General features: G+C 34.7%; 1 protein-coding gene across 3 annotated transcripts; it reads right to left on the reverse strand.

Moving 5' to 3' along the window:
• Positions 1-320: 320 nt before the first annotated feature.
• LOC140768093 (ubinuclein-1) lies at positions 321-16,619 on the reverse strand. 3 transcript variants are annotated; one of them, XM_073108193.1, is made up of 13 exons: positions 16,068-16,619; positions 14,621-14,710; positions 14,382-14,474; positions 12,908-12,984; positions 7,901-8,516; positions 7,226-7,322; positions 6,996-7,102; positions 5,916-6,002; positions 5,652-5,777; positions 5,293-5,433; positions 4,910-4,957; positions 2,789-2,890; positions 321-1,109 (listed from the first exon to the last, which is right to left on the reverse strand). In XM_073108193.1, exons 1-13 carry the CDS (start codon positions 16,380-16,382, stop codon positions 615-617), a joined length of 2,394 nt encoding a protein of 797 aa, XP_072964294.1. In that variant the 5' UTR covers positions 16,383-16,619; the 3' UTR covers positions 321-614. The 3 variants fall into 3 exon arrangements, with proteins under 3 accessions (XP_072964294.1, XP_072964291.1, XP_072964293.1); XM_073108190.1 differs by having other exon boundaries at positions 7,226-7,325; positions 16,068-16,618; XM_073108192.1 differs by having other exon boundaries at positions 7,226-7,325; positions 7,901-8,513; positions 16,068-16,617.
• Positions 16,620-18,313: the final 1,694 nt, after the last annotated feature.

An 18,313-nucleotide genomic window follows, 5' to 3' on the forward strand; every position in this document is an offset into this window, starting at 1 on the left:
CTATACCCAAAGTACTAAAGCATCACTAATTCTCAATAAAATTTTATTTGTCGTCAATATTTTAATATCAACCACATCAAATATATTATTACTTTATTAAAATAAAGTATACCAGTATTAACTCTCTTCTTGTAGTATTAAAAATTAGAATTGGTATACATATTCTACTCTTATTCCATAAGTAAATGGGGGCTTTTAATCTCAGACCAAAAAAATAAAAAAAATAACGGCCCTACCGTGCTATATCTAAATACCTTGAATGGTTGCATGCCTCCAAAAACGAAAACAAATTGAACAGCTTTACTCCACAAGGTTGACCATCTTTAGCATTACTCAACTGCTTGATTGAAACAGATGGATGTACAGAACATGGCTACATATGATAATCAGCAACATACCCAAACAAAATTCAACGGATAGTGCAGAGATGTATTATCTTCCTCTAGCACTCAATATTGGATCGGGTACTGTGGTTACATCAAATGGTTGCTCACAAAAGAATTGATTGGGGAGGGCATCTGAAATCTATTATTTCATTTTAAGATAATGATTCAGAAAGTAGAACAACAAGAACCATAATTAACATTACTTAAATGCTATACTGCCACCCCAAATCAGCTTGATTTGTCAGAACTTGGTAGCCCAGATACCTGAATGCTACTTTTAGGTTCGCTACTTGCATTTGTCTCATCAGTATGCTTGTGAGACTTCTGCCTTTCCATAGTATGCTGAGAAGGAATTTTAGCCGGATGAACTTGTATTTCTCCCAAGTCTGATTCCGATTTCCTCTTCATCTTTTTCTTCACATCAACAGCATTTCTGTTCCCCTCATCAGGAGCTGTGATAGAGTTACCTGCTTTAACCTTGTCGATGTTTTTGGACCCTTGATATTGTGCAGAGTCATTCAAGGGGGGAGAGGGATCAACCACTTTGCCTATTGAAGCAAGTGGCTGATTAGTTATAAGTTTGTCTGGAGAAACAATCACCTGACCACTGTAATCAATTACTGGTCTCTCGTGTGCAGCTCGTACTTGAGCAGCCTGATTGCTATCTTCTACCTTGACTGCCGAAGCCAGCCTTTTCCTCTTAATCCTCTCAGCGTCACGAACCTACACAAATATTAAGGACGGCACATTAACAGTAGCTTCTGTAAACAAATTGATGTAGCAACTGAATCATACTAAGTCTCCTAAAAGATACTGTATGCAAAAAAAAAGTGACTCACTCAGAACAAAAAGTGGAAAACATAAATGTATGCCAACAGACTCTTGTATAGATCATCTAGGAAGCCACGGAAAAGATCCCAAACATAAAGTTATGTTCCTTTTGACGTTTAGACAATGCTTAATGTTCTCATATATCAACATAAATGCACAAATGTGAATGATCCAATAGATACTCTTAAATAAACATATAAGAGTGCAACTAGCTCAGAAAGGTATGCTTCTATTTCAGTATGAGTTTCGGCATACCTGAAGCAGGACATAAATTATTGCCTACATTTGTTAAGCATAATATTGAAAACAATCTGAATAACTGCCTAAAATTAGTATTGTTTTATTATAGTTCACAGGTTTCAAGTTTCAATAAAAAAAGTATTTAAGTACATCAGGACAGTAGACAAGATACACTAAATCAAGATTCAACAAGCTGGTTTAACCATATCAGACAGTTTTCAAGATATTCTTTATATCATATAGAGAAAGAATCAGTAGCAATCATCAACATATTTGCCCATCAAGCATAAAAAGGATACAGTCCACCAAAGTAAATCATATTCTCATGAATAATTATCTTCTGAATCCAACAGTCTCACTGTTGTTCCTGTACAAGAAGCTTACTTAAGAAACACTCCTGTATCAAGTATTGATGGGATACTGAAACACTTTATGTGAACTGACCTCTAGCAGAATTGTTTTCACTTATTAGCCTTTAGGTCATTTAAGACCAACCCTTTAATTGTTCAGCAGTCCAATTCTGTCTGAATATTGTCGTTTCCAACAAAGATAGTCGCAATGAATTATCACATAATCCCTAATAGTATAGAAGCTAAGCCTAACATTAATAAAAATCAAGAAAACATGCTTTCAAGTACAGAAACAACCAATTTTTCCTCTCATTCAAATTAAGACATAGGAATGCATTAAGGAATTCACGAGCACTCAGTCTCAATATTTCAACAATGACATGAATTCAGAATAATCTGAAAAGCTAAAAGAAAAATACGTTTAGAGAACCTTTAAAACATAATAGACGATATAAATCTAAGTAAAATTCTTTATCCATCACTAGTATACATGTGGGAGAAAACATACATTATATGTAAATATATCAAAATAAAAAAGGTTTATCTCAACAAAAAAAAAGATTTATCTCAAAACAGTGATAGGTATTACATGTGCATATACATTGTGGCTATGCTATAGTGATGTTGCATCATAACAGATAGAGACACTTTCAAAACGAATCATAGAGATCAAAAAATAAAAGTATAGGCATTGAATATGATCTATAAGGCTTATTATGCATACTTAAAAATCTTATTGTCTTTGCTGTTTTACATAGTACTGAAGCTAACAGCATGAAAATGAGTACATGGCATAGGCAATATACATCAAAGAGAGTTGTGACAAAAAATTCTTGGAACTTGTAGATCTTATCCACTGGTTTTAGATTCTATTTACAATGTCCATATATATATATGAATGATATATGGCATACACTTCTGTCTGAGTTCTTTTATAAATGGATGCACTGATAATGTTAGATTGGATGAGAATAAGAGGACCTTATGACGCCTGTATAATGCCCTTCTACGCTCCTTCGATCTGTAAATAGCATCCTTGATTCCAACATTATCCATATAGCCATGTGGCCATAACTCTGCCAGCTGGGAGCAGAAATGAGTAAATTTCATCAGGATCAGATGCTGCAATGATAAAGTATACTTGTGCACAGATTTATACACATATGTATATATGATAATTGATAAAATATAGATTATACTAGAGCCCATCATCAGTTAATGGTACAAAATCAATGTTACACCATACAAACAGAAGATACAGTTATTTCCATCACAATCTCTATCAACTATCAACAAGTTGGAAAACAGATTGTAGTCTCATATTTATGCACCAGATAACAAACAAATGAGTAAAACACAAAATAGCTTGTCAGCTAAAACTCTAAATATGTTGCGATGAATACAAAAGTGAAAATCCACTAAACTAATCCGTGTATAGATGTTGTGCTACTCTCTATGAATCATAGTGCGGAGAAGCTATCCTCAGCTAGCTGTTCCTATTCCTATATAAAGACCAAGATTTCATAGGTTTTAATAGTTCTAAAATATAGGTAGTTGCAAAAGCTTTGTAATAACTTTAAAAGCCATCTAATATATTGTTTTACTTGATGTGCAGAAGGAAGATATCACAAAAGATCTTCTGGTTCAACGGCATTTTGAGTGTTCTATATGCAAATGATAGCTTCAATTTTCAACTTCGCAGGTCCATTTTTCTACCTTCCTTTGACTTAAAACCAGGGTCAAAGCTAGGAATTTTCCTCCATGGGCGCCAATGTAAACTAGAACTACAAATATTAAAAGTATGACATGAATATTGTTTGCTGAATTAGTACTACATTGCAAATCATTGAGATCCTCAATTCTTCATCTCTCTTCCCCAACCCCTCATCTTACCTACACACTTTTTCATTCTTCAACTATAGAAAACCAACTCAGTAATGCATTGTCAAAGTCAAAACAAAGGATCACTAATTTGACTATTAAGTGAATAGCCTATTATAATAGGCAACTTATCAAAATATTTAACTGCTAAAGTATGATATTTTAAATGGTGTGCCTAGTCTCAAGTCTTTACACTAGAAGCAACTAGAATGCTAAACAAAGCTGAGAACAAGAGACTAATAATTAGCAGAGGTTAGAAAACTGAAGCAATAATTCAAGTCCGAGCCAAAGAATTCGCAAGGAAAATTCACCATATATAACATTTGGTGTGATCTGAAAACAACCTTAAACAAAAAATTCCCACATGAAATCAGTAAGATTCTCGTCTAATACCCTGCCTTAGATCAGCAGCAATGTTTGATAGCAAAAGAAAGGTACAGGATAGCAATATCGCCAATGATGGTTATGAAAAATGACCATTTTAATGTGGCCTATATAGGAGGTTTCTCTATTGTTTGGATCCAATTCTGAAGGAAAGAAAGAACAAATAGTTGGTGCGGGATGATTGACAGAGGTATTGAAATAGTTGGTGCGGGATGATTGACAGAGGTATTGAAACTCGTGCAGGGAATCATGGTTTGGGCACAGAGATATCAAAAGGGGCAGATTTGCGGAAATCCAATTGTGATGCAGCCAGTTCTGGATGGGGGATGGTGGGGCCGAAAAGTGAAATGACACCTTTTAAACAACCCAAATTTATGTTCTTTTGATGAGAATAAATCCAAAACCAGACCAAATCATTTGATTCTAAATCGAAACTGCTAATCACACACCGGATCCCTAATATAATCCTAATTAGACTAGAATCAAAAGAAAATTCAGATCAGAAGAGGAACAATCTCTAAACTTCACGACACAAGTCTTACAATCTCCATGGAACATCTTAATCCAAGTCATCATCCATCCATAAATTCCAGCTCGTCCAAAATCCAAAAAATGTGTGGAATCCATCACATGTTTAAAACATAAAAAGTGGGACAGAAAAAATAGAAAGACGTCCAGGAAAAAATAATGCTGTTTTGCTTCCAAAGTTTTACTTTCTAAAGTATGGTAATTGAATCAACTTTATATAGCGTAACAACTAACAACTCCATCATAAATATGCATCAAAGAATGTGATGCCCCTTTGATGATAGAGATATGAAAAAAAGGAGAAACTACCTCAACATATAGCTTCCTACTTTGAGGGCCCTTGTCTTCATCCATTCCCTGAGATACAATACAGATTGACACTGATGAGATAATTTATAGATACAGTGCAACAAATTTAATAGGCTAAGAAATAAAAAATGATCGCACATCTTAACAAAGGAAAGCTTCAGATAGACAAGCAAGTATAAGTAATCTTGAACATGACAAAAGCTTGGAAATAACTACCACAAGGTCTACAACCAATCTTCTACTAAAACAATGCCATCTCAAACATACTATTGGTCATGAACTCATTTCTCTCCCTATTTCCACAAAATTAATGATGATGATAGTGAACTATCATGGTCATCTATAACAAAAGAGCGTGTGCTATCTTTGATGTTATACTGTACCTCAACATACAAATCATAGAGATCACAGATCTTGTCTTCCAATGCAGAATCCATACTATACTTTCCCTTTAAAGATCTTCTTTCATCATTACTGGCAACTTCCTGAAAACTTTCAGCTGAACCATCCTGTTGCTCAGTAGCCTGATAAAACAAATAAATAAATAGTGAGAAATGCATAATGAAGAGGAATAATGAAAAACCTTCTGAACAAAATTTCAATTTCAGCTTTCAAGATGCATGCATTTATTAAACAAAGTCCAACAGTAACGTGTTCTAGAGTTAATAGGAAACTTGTTAAAGTGCATCAATATAACAAGTCATTAACAAAGTTCCAACAAGGATCTATCATAATAAGGTACCTTGGATTTTATGTAGGAAATGCGTGATCTGATCATTTCATTGATCTCTCCTTTTATTTGTTGGAATCTGCCAGCTTTCTGTTGTTTTGCTGAAAGACCTAATTCAACCATTTCTTTCATGTTTCTCTGTGACAAACTTTATCGGATTAGTCTATCACAATTTCAGAATGACAATAAAAACTGCTAAATATCCTACTGCAGTGCAATAAGTCAAAGTAAATTTAAGTAACATACCAGATAAAGGTATTGTTACTCGAGAATTACCTTCAACGTCTTGCGCTGCACTAGATGACCAAGAATACCCATGAGGCGGTCAATTAATTCATCTTCTGAAATTTTCCCTTGACTTGCCTGCGTCAATCAAACTTTTATTATTATGGACCAACAAGGATATCTAGAAAGTCTGGCAGGAAAAAATTCTTGATACAGGCGGAAAACTTTGTCCCAATGTTCTTAGACTTTTAAGCTCATGGGATAAAATATTGTGCAAAGAATGCTGCTAGTTGATACGGTGAATTAAAACTATCATGACTTAGGTGTTGAGATCGCTGTTGGACTAAATTGGTGTCAACAAAAAAAAAAAAAGAGTGAACATTGTATCACTACAGTAAACAGAGTTTGATGCAGTTTGGCTTATGATCAGACTGCAAACAAAGTAAAGGAAACTCGATAAGAATTCCCTTGGCAAAAAGTGGTTTAGCATCTAATAGTCCAATATTACGCCACTACTAAGGGTCAGAGATTATGTGCCGGGCCCCTTCTACCAAAAAATTGCATTGGAGAAGTAGGCATTACGCAAAAAATTATAAATGTATCACATTTACAGATTTAATTTATTAAGAAAAACTGAATTATTTGATTGACACAATCCTATTTAAATATATTTGATTATCTTGCCCAATATTTCCATATTCCCTGATCTCTCACTAAACTACTCATCCATGTTTAATGTCTGAAATCCAATTTTACGCTTCTAGCCAATTCCATTCTGTCAATCTGACAGATGAGTGTCAAATACTTGTAAACCTGTTAACTAACAGAGGTTGCAATTCTCCTGCCAATTGAAAATTGGTTTTACTTACCAGAGAGAACGGGTTTGGTGTGTCCTAGTCTAGTCCAACACCAGGCCAGAAACTAGCGAAGGACCACGTTTTGCATAATCTACTGAAAATAAAAGGCTTAATTTAAACCTAAACACTAAATACTGTTATATAGATTTAAGAAAAAAAACACAAGGATAAGAACTTTTGAGTTTCACTAGTTTGAAAATTGAAAAAGGTAGAAACATAGATAGACACATCTATGAGTCACTGGGACTAGAAATGAGGTTGAGCAGAAGAATACCGATAATCTTGCAACTTTAGCGAGCTTTTGCTTTACTTCCTGAGGCAATCTCCTTTTAACTTGACAGGCAGGATCCACTTCCTGGGCATCAAGACTTGGTGGCCTAACTGTAAGGCGAATTTGAAGTTTATAAAAAAATATAAAAATAAAAATCTGTACTCGGTTCCTCTAGCACTCCATAAGGCAACTCTTAATCATAATAACAGAATTGTAAATGGATGAGAAATTACACTCTGCAACTATCTTTTCGAGATCGCGGATGGCACGCTCAAGTGTTGTGCCCTTAGGTCTAATAGATGCACCTTCTCTAACCCCTGCCAACGTTGACTGCTGCAAAAGAAATCCAAAGAACAACAGATAAGATAGTCATAAAAAAAAATGAAAGTTTATCCAATTAGGGCTTTTAGTTATTCAGTTTAAGCACAAATCAAGAACTACATAGACATGCAAACAATTGCTTATACAATCACCGACTCAATAGGTACTTCTGCATTCATTATTCTCTAGGGGAGTGCGCCAGGGTAAACATGTACAGGTATGGGTTAAACTCCAACCACAGAAATTCACCATTTCACTGTGAACTGGCCTGGATGACAATTTGCAAGTTTCTGTACATGGATCATGCAAGAATGCTTCATCGAGAATGATGTAAATGAAGCAGAAGTGCAGTATGGCAGTATGCATCAGAGCTTTGACACCCAATAGCCAAGATAAACCCATATAAGCTTACAACAGGAAGACTCATTTTTTACTTATGATGTGCTGTCATAGCTAACAAATATTCCATAGGAAGATAGCTTGGAATATTTCTGAAGTGTTTCACATTTCACAAAGGAAGTTCACACCACAAATACCTTAATCAAAGAAAACAGAAAGCTGCTGTAGAATACACAGTGGATACTTACCACTGCTTGCATAGGATAAATACTTCCAGAAATACTCGTGTCAGCATATTCACCAGCTCCATATTTTTCCTTCCGTCGTATTTTAGTTGGAACATCAACATTTTCACTATTCAGCAACTTCTTTGACTGAAAATCAAGTTGAGAAGATGCACTTTTGTCCCGAGATACTGAATATGTATAATCATATGATTCACTTGTTCTTGATGTATAAGCTATATCTCTAGAATGGGCAGCTCCTGCTTTGTGTTTATCAAAATCCTTTGGCTCGGAAGGCAGTGATGCCGCATCCTTATTTGATACTTTTGCATATATTGGATTTTCAGTATTAAGGGGAAAATCAGCAGACTTCTTTTCATAGGCTCCAGTATGGGCATTTGCTTTATTTTTCACATGTTTGCTCTCTTCGTAATAATGTGCACCATGGGGTGCCTGAATTTTTCTAGACAATTTCTTCCCCATAAATGATCCACTCCTTGGAGCAGCCTTCACTCGCATATCGCCCACATTTAACTGTTCGGCAGCAGCATGGCCCAAGTCCTTTTCACGATGAGATTTTGTTGTCTCTTTTCTTCTCCTTTTCTTTGGTGCCACATTAGGTGATGAGCTAGGTTCACTGCTAAAAAGCATCAAGTATAAGAATGATTTTTTTTTCATAACTTAATGATATCTAATATCGCCATTGTATAAAATTAGGATAAATCAGTTGAAATGCCAAGTGAATTTTGTAACTCATTTCACCCTAGTTTAGTTAAAACAAAATTCAAAAAGATTTTGATAAACAAGATTAATGGTTGAGGTAAGAATGAAATTTTCTAAGACCTCTACCTAATAATATTGTAAAATATTTCTCAAAACAATTCAAGAAATATAGTAAACAAAACTACATGATTGCAGGAGCAAGTCAATAAAAACCACTCTTTACCCTGTAAAATATGTGGTAACGGAAAGGATTTCATTGGATTATCCATAATTGAAAAGTGGGGAAATGTAAGTAAGAAAAATTATAAAATACTTCATACTGTTTACAAAAATGAGACCAATGAGCCACATCAGAAACCAACTACAAATTCATTTCCTAAGTATTGGACAAAAATGATATCAGATGGAGAGATGAATCATTGTTCATGACTACGACTGCTCATCTAGCCCAATAGCCTGAAACTCGCCAAAGCCTGCCCGAAATTTTCGGGCCATAATGAGCTTGACCCAAAACTCAAACTTAAAGCCTAGCTCGAAACCCAATCTGCAGCCCAATTATTAACATGGAGGCCTAGGTTAGCTCATAACACATAGGTAAAGTAGCTTTATGCCATATGTCAGGTAGTCTGCTTTCCCTCCTAAGTCAAGTATTTAAATTATTTTCTCATTTACCTTCTACATCTTTTCCCTCCATTTTTTTACTTGTATTTTTACTTTTTGCATTCTCTTCTCCCCTATAAAGTTCTCCTCCATCCACGGCCAAATTCGGCCCGGGCAGAATACTCTCTTAAGCCTGATGGCGAAGTCCATATCTCCAAAATAAAACCCAGCCTGAATCCAACCTAGCCTGAAGGGCTTTTGGGTTTGGCATGGGCCAGGCCTAGGACTAGTATTTTTGGCCCGAACCCGGTCTGGCCGATGGCCACCCCCATTCATGATTAATTAATGCAATTTTAGTAGCATAGTATGCAATGCAGTAAAAGTTCTGTTGTGAAGCAAGTAATAGCAATTTCTTGAGCACAAGTAAATATTCATGGTTCCAAAAATTAAGATTCAAGTTTAATCAACAATCATGGCTGAACAGTTGCTAAGACATTCTATGTTCTTAAGCTCATCACATACCTCAATTTTTCCGAAAAGGAAAAAATATTATAGTTGTCTCACAAATATCCCATCTATGTCCATAAATGAGCTCAAACTCTCAATGAAGCCTAGTAGGCAAGAAGGGTTTCAACTTTCAAATTCCTCTTGTGCTGTACTGTTGTTAACAATATAACTAGCTTCTCCAAAAGCTAAAGATAGAAAAAGAAAATACATTTTTTTATCACTCTAACAATGCAATATCTTCAAAACAAGATTTCCTACAGTACTAAAGGATACTTACTGAAGTTAATATTGCCCTCTACTGGGCATGTGCCACGGATAGTTGCTTCAATTTACAGATTTTTAATCATTCTCTAAACTTCATGAGACAATTTCATAGGTTCCACATGGTGTAATTTTTGTCCAACTTCATGCTAAAAGTCCAAGATCTAGAAGTTAAAAAGGTTTGAAGTTAATAGATACTTCTAGGTTGTCATTGTCAGCTACTCTTTAACGTGTTTAAGAAGCGTAAATTTGGTATTACATTTTAGACAATGTGAATATAATATGACACCTGATCTCACAAACAGAAACATCTGTCTGGAATATGACTATTGATATTTGATAGTGAATGAGGCTTTTGTTGCTTGCAACAAGTGCAGTTAAAATCGACTATCAAATATATTGATGCTTCTATGGTGTGAGTGAGATAAGTTTAAAGGGCCTTCAGATGAGTGGGTGACTTTTGTTTGCAGTTTGAAGTTTCACCTGAGACAGAACAGTAACAGCCAAAACCTAATGAAAACTAAAGACAAAATGCATTAGTTAAGGCTGAAAATATCAATATTTCTAATTTTGACATTTATTTTGGTCCACAATAGGCTAAAATCATTCTATTTCAGCCTAAAATTTATTTTCTCTAGGGGTCAACTGAAACCTCGATCCATTGCTTTTGTTTTTAACTAAAAAGCATAGAGGAGAAAACAGATCAAATATGAATTAGATAGTGCTCAACCCACAACCAATCCATATTTTTGCTTTGGATACGATATTAAATGGATAGCAAAACTAAAAATTGTATCCTACCTAAAAGGATATGGATATAAATTGAATACGGATATATTCTTAAACGAAAATGGATACATATCAGATTTTAACCAGATATGAAAATGAACTAGATCTTTCAAAAAAATGGTACAACGCTCAAGAGATCGGATGTTACATTTACAGTTTGAACAGTGTCCAACAAAATCACATGATTGCATGGATCAATTAAAGAAAGATGTGCATGCAAATTTCAACTGTCAAGGTTTTGTAGTCCAAAATATACAGGAAAGAAGCAAGCAGCTTCTTTCTTTTCAAGAAGAAAAGCCTAACACCCTATTTCATTGGAACTTAAAAAACATCTAGCCCTCACCAAAGGAACCAGAACAACATGCTTCAAACAGTCACAACAGCATAACAGAAGGCTAAACTATAACTGGACTAGCCTCCACAGACTACCCACACCATATGAAAATGTTCAAACAACCCAAAGTAATGTTCTTCAATCTTCAAACAAGCCAAGCACAAGTTCAATAAACATCAACATCTTAAAATATACATTCTATCAATCTTCATCCAAGACAAGAATACATTACAAATAGATTCACTATTTTCATCATAACAAAATTGTAGCACAAATTGGAACTTCAAAGTAAAAATATTGTCCTAACATTTCTATGCATTACTAGAGAAGTAATGCAGCGCCAGTGAAGAGTATCAGAGAGATGGAGGTTGCTCTATTAGGTAAAGTTGGGTAAGTTATTTATATATAAGCGGATAAACAGATATCCGAATCTGGATCGGAACATTATGTAAATCTCTATCCATATCCGGATCCGTATCGAAAATAGGTAGCAAAGCATCAGTATCCGGTAACCGGATACGAAATTGGGTTAGGTCAGAATTAATCCAACCCATTTTCACCCGTAACAAAGCAATAATATTAGGTAAGGTATTGATTTCTACTTTAAGGTCTTGTTATCTAGGTTTACTAGGTTCCAAAGAGACCTCACCACCTTATCTCCTAAATTATAATGCTAAACTAGCCTCACAAAATATTGACTTTCATATATAATCTCATTCTTCACATTTTAGTACTGAACCTAGGCTCCTCTTTCCTAGTGTCAGGTATGGTCAACTTGAATTTTCTTAGGTAGTAAGCAGCATTGAGCATATGTAGCAAGTAAAATCAATCAGTGATGCAAACACTGGGAAGGCAAGCAATAAACCATGGCAATTGGGAAAAATGATGTGATTCAAGTCTAATCGAATCAAATCATAGACATTGGGCTCAATAGATTAAGCATATTTATCTTTTAATTAATTCATGATTATGTAAACTCTTAGAATCTAGTTAAGTCGTGTAAGCCTCAAAAAACAAGTCTAATTAAATTATATAAGTTTCTAAAGAAAGTCTAATTAAGTCATATAAATCTATAAGATAAGTCCCAGTTCGAATCATATAAGCCATCAAGGCTAGTCGGAATTTAATGTACCCGATCTTTATAGATAGAGGGGCTCGATTTCTTAGATTAACCATCTAAGCATCCAAGCATTAAGAATTAATTAAGTTTAGTTATTTTTTTATTATAACAATAAACGTTTTATCGTAGTTGTTAGATCGTTTTTATCGTTGTAGAAGTGAATAGTCGTAGAACCTCCAAAATTTACAAACCTTAGCTAACCTTCCTTCAGCAACCACCCTACTATACGGTCGCTCACCATCATCCTTGGCCATCTGCTATCTTCTGATGACCGTCGGAATGTCGGATATTTATCAATCTGTCTCATTTTGATCTTCCTCTACTATTTTATTTATATTTTTTCATCTTGATCTTCAATTTACGTAAAACTAAAGCTATTAGGACCCTAACTTACGAGGCTACCACCACCTAAATTTTTATAATTTTCTTACGTTCGGATCGATCCAAATATAGTTTGTAACAAAAAAACCATCTAAATAGAGAATAACAAAGTTGAACTATATAACCTAGTGCAAAGGATTAAGCAAATATTGCCACTTAAACGGCAACCAACCTAGTTCAAAGACTTTTCAATTGATACGGATAAAAAAGTTCTTCCAAACAAGGTTACTCTAAAGATCACTAATAATTTCAGAAAAAAGAAATAATGCAATTATGCCAGCATAAGAGCAACTCTAACAATTCAGAGGAGCCTTACATCTGTTCCAACTTCCCTTTATTGACAAAATAACCATTGTGCTTAGTTGCCAATTTGTCGACTTGAAAATATTCATCCTGCAAATAAGAAATGTACAGTGACCATAAAGAAATGACAATTATTTAACAAGAAAACACGTCAACAGTTGAAAAAAGGTGGACTCACCTATCTAATTTGATAACAGTATTGTCTAGTCAGAACTTTTATGTTAGCCGATTCGTCACATTTATGTCAATAGATAGTACAAAAAATATAGAAGTTCATAGTACAAAAATATAGAAGTTCCATGATACTAATTGTCTGACTGTTAAACAATAAAATAGCATCTAACATTTACAGACATAATAAAATAGCACCAGCTATTGAAACAAAACGTAAAAGTTAAACTACTCTGAGGAAAATAAACTTTTAATTTCTTAAACTATAAAAAGTACAGAGATAAAGGTTATGCTACAGCAGTTTGTGACAATAATACCTCCCTTTTTATATAAATATCGTGTACAGGAGATGATTCAAAATTGTGTGATGAAACCAGGAAGAAAATAACAAAGATGTTGAAATATTGAACTCAAAAAGCAAAACAGATAGTGTATGATGCATGTTAATAATGTCTTCAATGTTTTCCCAATGTGCATCATAGGCCAGAAACTCCATCTATAAGCTCTAGGTGATCCAACCCACTTCAGAAGTGGAAATATCTCCATCAAAGTTCAATAAAGTATTTGAATATAATCTCCATTCAAGGAAATCTGATATTGATAAAAATTGATGGCATGCAGGATCAGCTAAAGCTAATCACTATTAACAGGGTGGAACTGTAATAATATTTTGTCTTAATGTTGCTTACCATAGCTGGGTCAATTTCTACCTCTCAAGATATAAAATGTATGGTAAAAATTGCTAGACCAAAAAAAAAAGAAATGGATACACTGCAAAAGTGGCTTGGCATTACAAATAATGGATTTAAGCTACTTATTGCCTACTCCATCCATCCAGCATGATTTGGTTAATACAATGCAACATATACTTCGTGAACCTACTGAACAATAAAATGCTCACATAAATAATAACTTATAGGAACTCAGTTTATTAGGCAACCAAATTTTCAAAGTATATACAAGAAACTTGAGCTATAATTTACTGAGAATATGTAATAGTAAACTAACCAGTAGGCAAATTGCATGTAAGACTGTCCTAGAACTACAAAAGATCGCATATCATCCAAAATCAAGAGGAGCGTGCTAGGCCTAATTTTATGCTCCATCGTAATAACTAGAGATGGTAAACTTTAAGTGAAAACACACATGCAAATCACTTACTAAAAGGATTACTCTGACAAAAAATTTGAGTGACTAACACTGGAAGTCAATTTACTTTAGTATTTCAGACTTTTACCACTGACCAATGAGATTCTATATTTGAAGAATGACGCAGAATAGAAAACTCAAGATGAACGAGAAGATTTAAAACCAACCAATTCAGCATCATCGATGAAAGAATCCTCGGTATCATATTGATCATCATCAGGGACATCATCAAGTTCTTCCTCATCACTACTTTGTTTGCCCTAAATTCAACATAGAGTTAAAATAGCTCAAATCCATTCATTACATTTCAACTAGATTGACATAAAAGGGAACTCTAGTGCTTCAGTTCATCATTTTTGTCTATTTTAAGTGCAATAGAAAGATAGTCGAGTGATGCATTTCCTACCATGTAAAGGCGTTCGATCTTTTCAATAACTGCACTAAACCGATTTGAAGGTGGTACTTCTTCATTTAAGTCATCTTCCTCAGGTTTAACCTGTTAAGTCAGAAACAAGATAGCCATGGAATGTTGTTTTAAGTAGATAAATCATGAAAGAATTTCTAGTATTCCAAATACAACATATTATTATTCAAGCTCAATAAAACATCATTATGCCAACAAAGATGTTAACCATGTATTTGGAAAATAATAAAAACAAACTGAAAAGGTGTTACTATGTTAGTAGATCAGAAGTCAAAGAAAAAAGGCAATTCAATAATTGCACATAAGTTCAGGTATCCCAAGTTTGTAAAACTTTATAGCATGCTTGTTTTAAGGTTCAACTTTATGAATTTGAAATTCAGGGTAATCCTTGATCCCGTCAGCACTTTAATCCCCTGTAAAAGTTATCCAGATTTATCATCTTAACAAAGACTTGTTATTACTAAGGGGGTCTGGACCACATTTCAGGTAATCTTCTTCTACTAAGCAGATAGTAGGATTTATGACCTAGAATGGTTCAACATTCCTCGTGAACCCCATGTTTTACTTATAGTTAACTTTCCATCTTTCACTATCATTAGGGCACTAAAATTCCATCCATGCTTCTTAAACTTCGCATTTTTTCCCACAAGCAAAATCCGACGTAGTTACCATATCCTCTTACATAGAATACATGCTAGAGGAAATAGTTCCAATTAAACCACAAATCCGACCAAATGAAGTTTAAATCTCTTTATCTGACCTAATTCTTCTCAGGAAGTACCAAGACGACAATTTAATCCATAATCACAAACCAAAGCTAGATGACATCACACTGACAGCTAAAGCAGCAACTCAACCTCATCCAACCCGGTTATGGAAAGCACTAAACTGCCACTAATTTTTTAATATGGGCAAATATGAAAGAAGCCACCTGTAGAGTCAAAAGATAACCTAGTCAAAGTTACTATGTGCATTCGACAGAAACTAAGAAACATCGGAACAATAGAATATCAAGGTGATGTAACCCTGTTGAACCAGATGGACCAAACTATGACCCAAACTCCTCTGCATTCTACATTAACACGGATCCACATTCCTCATGTAAATCATGTTACCAACTATTACATCCCCCTCTTTCACTAGAAAAAGACACATTCCAGTTCTGTTCCGCGCAAGTGAATGCTACCCAAAAAAAAATCAACAATTGTATAACATAATTCTTCCTGGGCCATGAACCAAAGTTGAGAAACAAATAAGATCATGCAACTAAAGGAATAAATCTAAATCATTACAAGAAACACAATTGAACATAAAAGCAAATCCAGAAAAGAAGCAATCCCTAAAAACCTCCATTACATTCAATCACCAATCTAACAAAAACGCAAAAAAGATACAAAACTAGTATCGAGAAAAGGTGATGGAACCCTACCGAACCCGATGGACCAACTGCAGGCCCGATGTCTGCCTCAGCTCCCCTGGGTTGAGAGGGCGACCCACCCCCATGGCTGGATTCCTTGAGGAGCTTCTTCCATGACACGATCGTTGTCTCCCCTGCCCTCAGCTCCACACTAAACCGCTGCCTCCGGCTGCCGGCCGCCGGAACCGGCGGCGCCGCCGCGGGATGCTCGTCCATCGGAGGATTGGAAGAAGAAGACGGCGGAGGAGGAGGACGGGAAGTTGATTGGGAGACGGCCGGCGAAACCCTAGCGGCGGCGGAAGGTGCCTTGCTGATATCCTCTTCCATTGTTGCTGGGGGAATTGCGAATTGGGGAACTAGGGCATCCGAGATCGAGAAAGGAGAGATGTTTGGGGAGGAGGAGGGCTAGGTTTTTGGGGATCGGAGGGAAGGGTCGAGGGGAACAGAAGGATTAGGGGAAGTCTCAACTCGTGCAACAGAGAAGAAGGTTGCGCGGGATTGCGCAGATGCCGGAGCCTTAACTGCAGTACATCAGATTTTTCACGCAATGATAATTATTGAATATTCTTCAAATATTAAACCACTAATAGTTGGGTCTTATAAATAAGTAATCCATATTTATTAGATTTTCTATGCTAAAATAATATATATATATATATATATATAACATATATATCATGGAAACCTAGCATATTTATCTAATCTATAACTTAGCTTTCGTTCTAAGTAGAAAGGCCAAGCAAATGTGTTCTCTCTCCCTTCGTTCTAAGTAGAACGACAAACACCTAGATAACCCACTAATTGTCCTAAGATTCAAGGTGGAGGACTTCCATTCTGTAGTCAACGAGTTCAAGCAGAAGCTAGAAAGATGGAAAGTCAAACACCTTACATGCTGATAAGCTAATGCTGATCAAATTGTATTAAATTCAATACCTATCTACCTCATGTCCTCGATTATTTTTCCTAAGAAGCTTACTTTGGAGCTTCGTAGTCTTATTAGGGATTTTTGGTTGGGATTTGAGGCTAATAAAAAGTTTATCTATCTTAATCTTGATGCGGCTCATTGTAAAATTTCTCTCTTGTACTACCTATTTATCTCATTCCATAAATAAAAAAATATATAATTAGAATTTTCTCACCCAATTTTCCCACTTAATATTCCCACCTATCTCTTCTTTTCTATCACATCCATATTTTATTGTATACTTACAAGTAGCATTACATACTTATAATAAAACAATGCATACCTACAATAAAGAAGACTTTAAATTAAATTCCTGCCAAATTAAGGGCATTTTGGTCAAAAAAAATCTTATTTGTACTTTATATTTATTTTATGTTATATCAAAAGTAATCGTTACATCAAGTAAATATAGGAATAGCTATTCCTAAGATAAAGATGGCATTTTGGGAGTAAGAAATAGGAATGGCTATTCTAGATTGAACTATATTCTCAAAGCAAATAAAGTCTCAATATGTTGTATCTTTATTATTTCAATACTATAGATCAAGATTTATTGTTGCTTTACTTTCTCAGTTTATCTCTATGCTCGCCACTTATTTTAGTTTGTTCAACTTTCTTTTCGATAGTTTGCTATAAATGGTTATTTTTATCTACGCCTCGTTAGGGCTTCCTTTGGTGTTTATGTAGAGCTATGCATGTATAGGTTTGCAATGCTCACAAAACATTTACTAGATGTTTGACCCTTTGCGCCTATGATATCATTGGGATGTATATTTTGTAATACTTTTATATGTCCAACTTAATATAACGTATGTTTTAGTAGTGATATAATGAAAAAAAAATTATGTGAGTCCTTAGGTATGTTATGATACTAATTGAAAAAAACGTAATTAACATGCTATGAGATAGAATCTATCAATATATTATCGATAATAATATATGAAAATAAAGCATTAAAAAGACAATCGTAAATATAAAAAAATTTACGTAGAAAAATCTTAAACTGGACAAGAAATGATAGATCCAAATTCAGATCAAAACTAATCACTAAAACTTCTAGCAGTTAATAAGAAACTTATAGATTACTCATCAATCTCTTCAATTATCTTACAAATCTCTAAGTAAATTGTTAAGTTTTAGCAGAAAACTTTTCATATAAATAGTTGAACCAGACAATGACTTTTAACATATAAATCGTTGTCTAATTTAGCAACTTATATGAAAATTTTCTCCCCCTAACACTTAGCAGTTCACTTAGCGGCATTCAATTTTCCATAAATATTTAAACCAAAAA

Source organism: Typha angustifolia, chromosome 10, assembly GCF_048772165.1.
Source record: "Typha angustifolia cultivar Huaian chromosome 10, ASM4877216v1, whole genome shotgun sequence".
Lineage (NCBI taxonomy): Eukaryota > Viridiplantae > Streptophyta > Magnoliopsida > Poales > Typhaceae > Typha > Typha angustifolia.

Excerpts from the sequence above, each read along its gene's own strand:
- LOC140768093 (XM_073108190.1), bottom strand. The coding sequence starts at position 16,382 with ATGGAAGAGGATATCAGCAAGGCACCTTCCGCCGCCGCTAGGGTTTCG. Across the intron at positions 12,985-14,381 it reads TCATCGATGATGCTGAATTG|GATGAATATTTTCAAGTCGA; the intron begins GTTGGTTTTAAA and ends TCTTATTTGCAG. Across the intron at positions 6,003-6,995 it reads CTAAAGTTGCAAGATTATCG|GCAAGTCAAGGGAAAATTTC; the intron begins GTATTCTTCTGC and ends TGATTGACGCAG.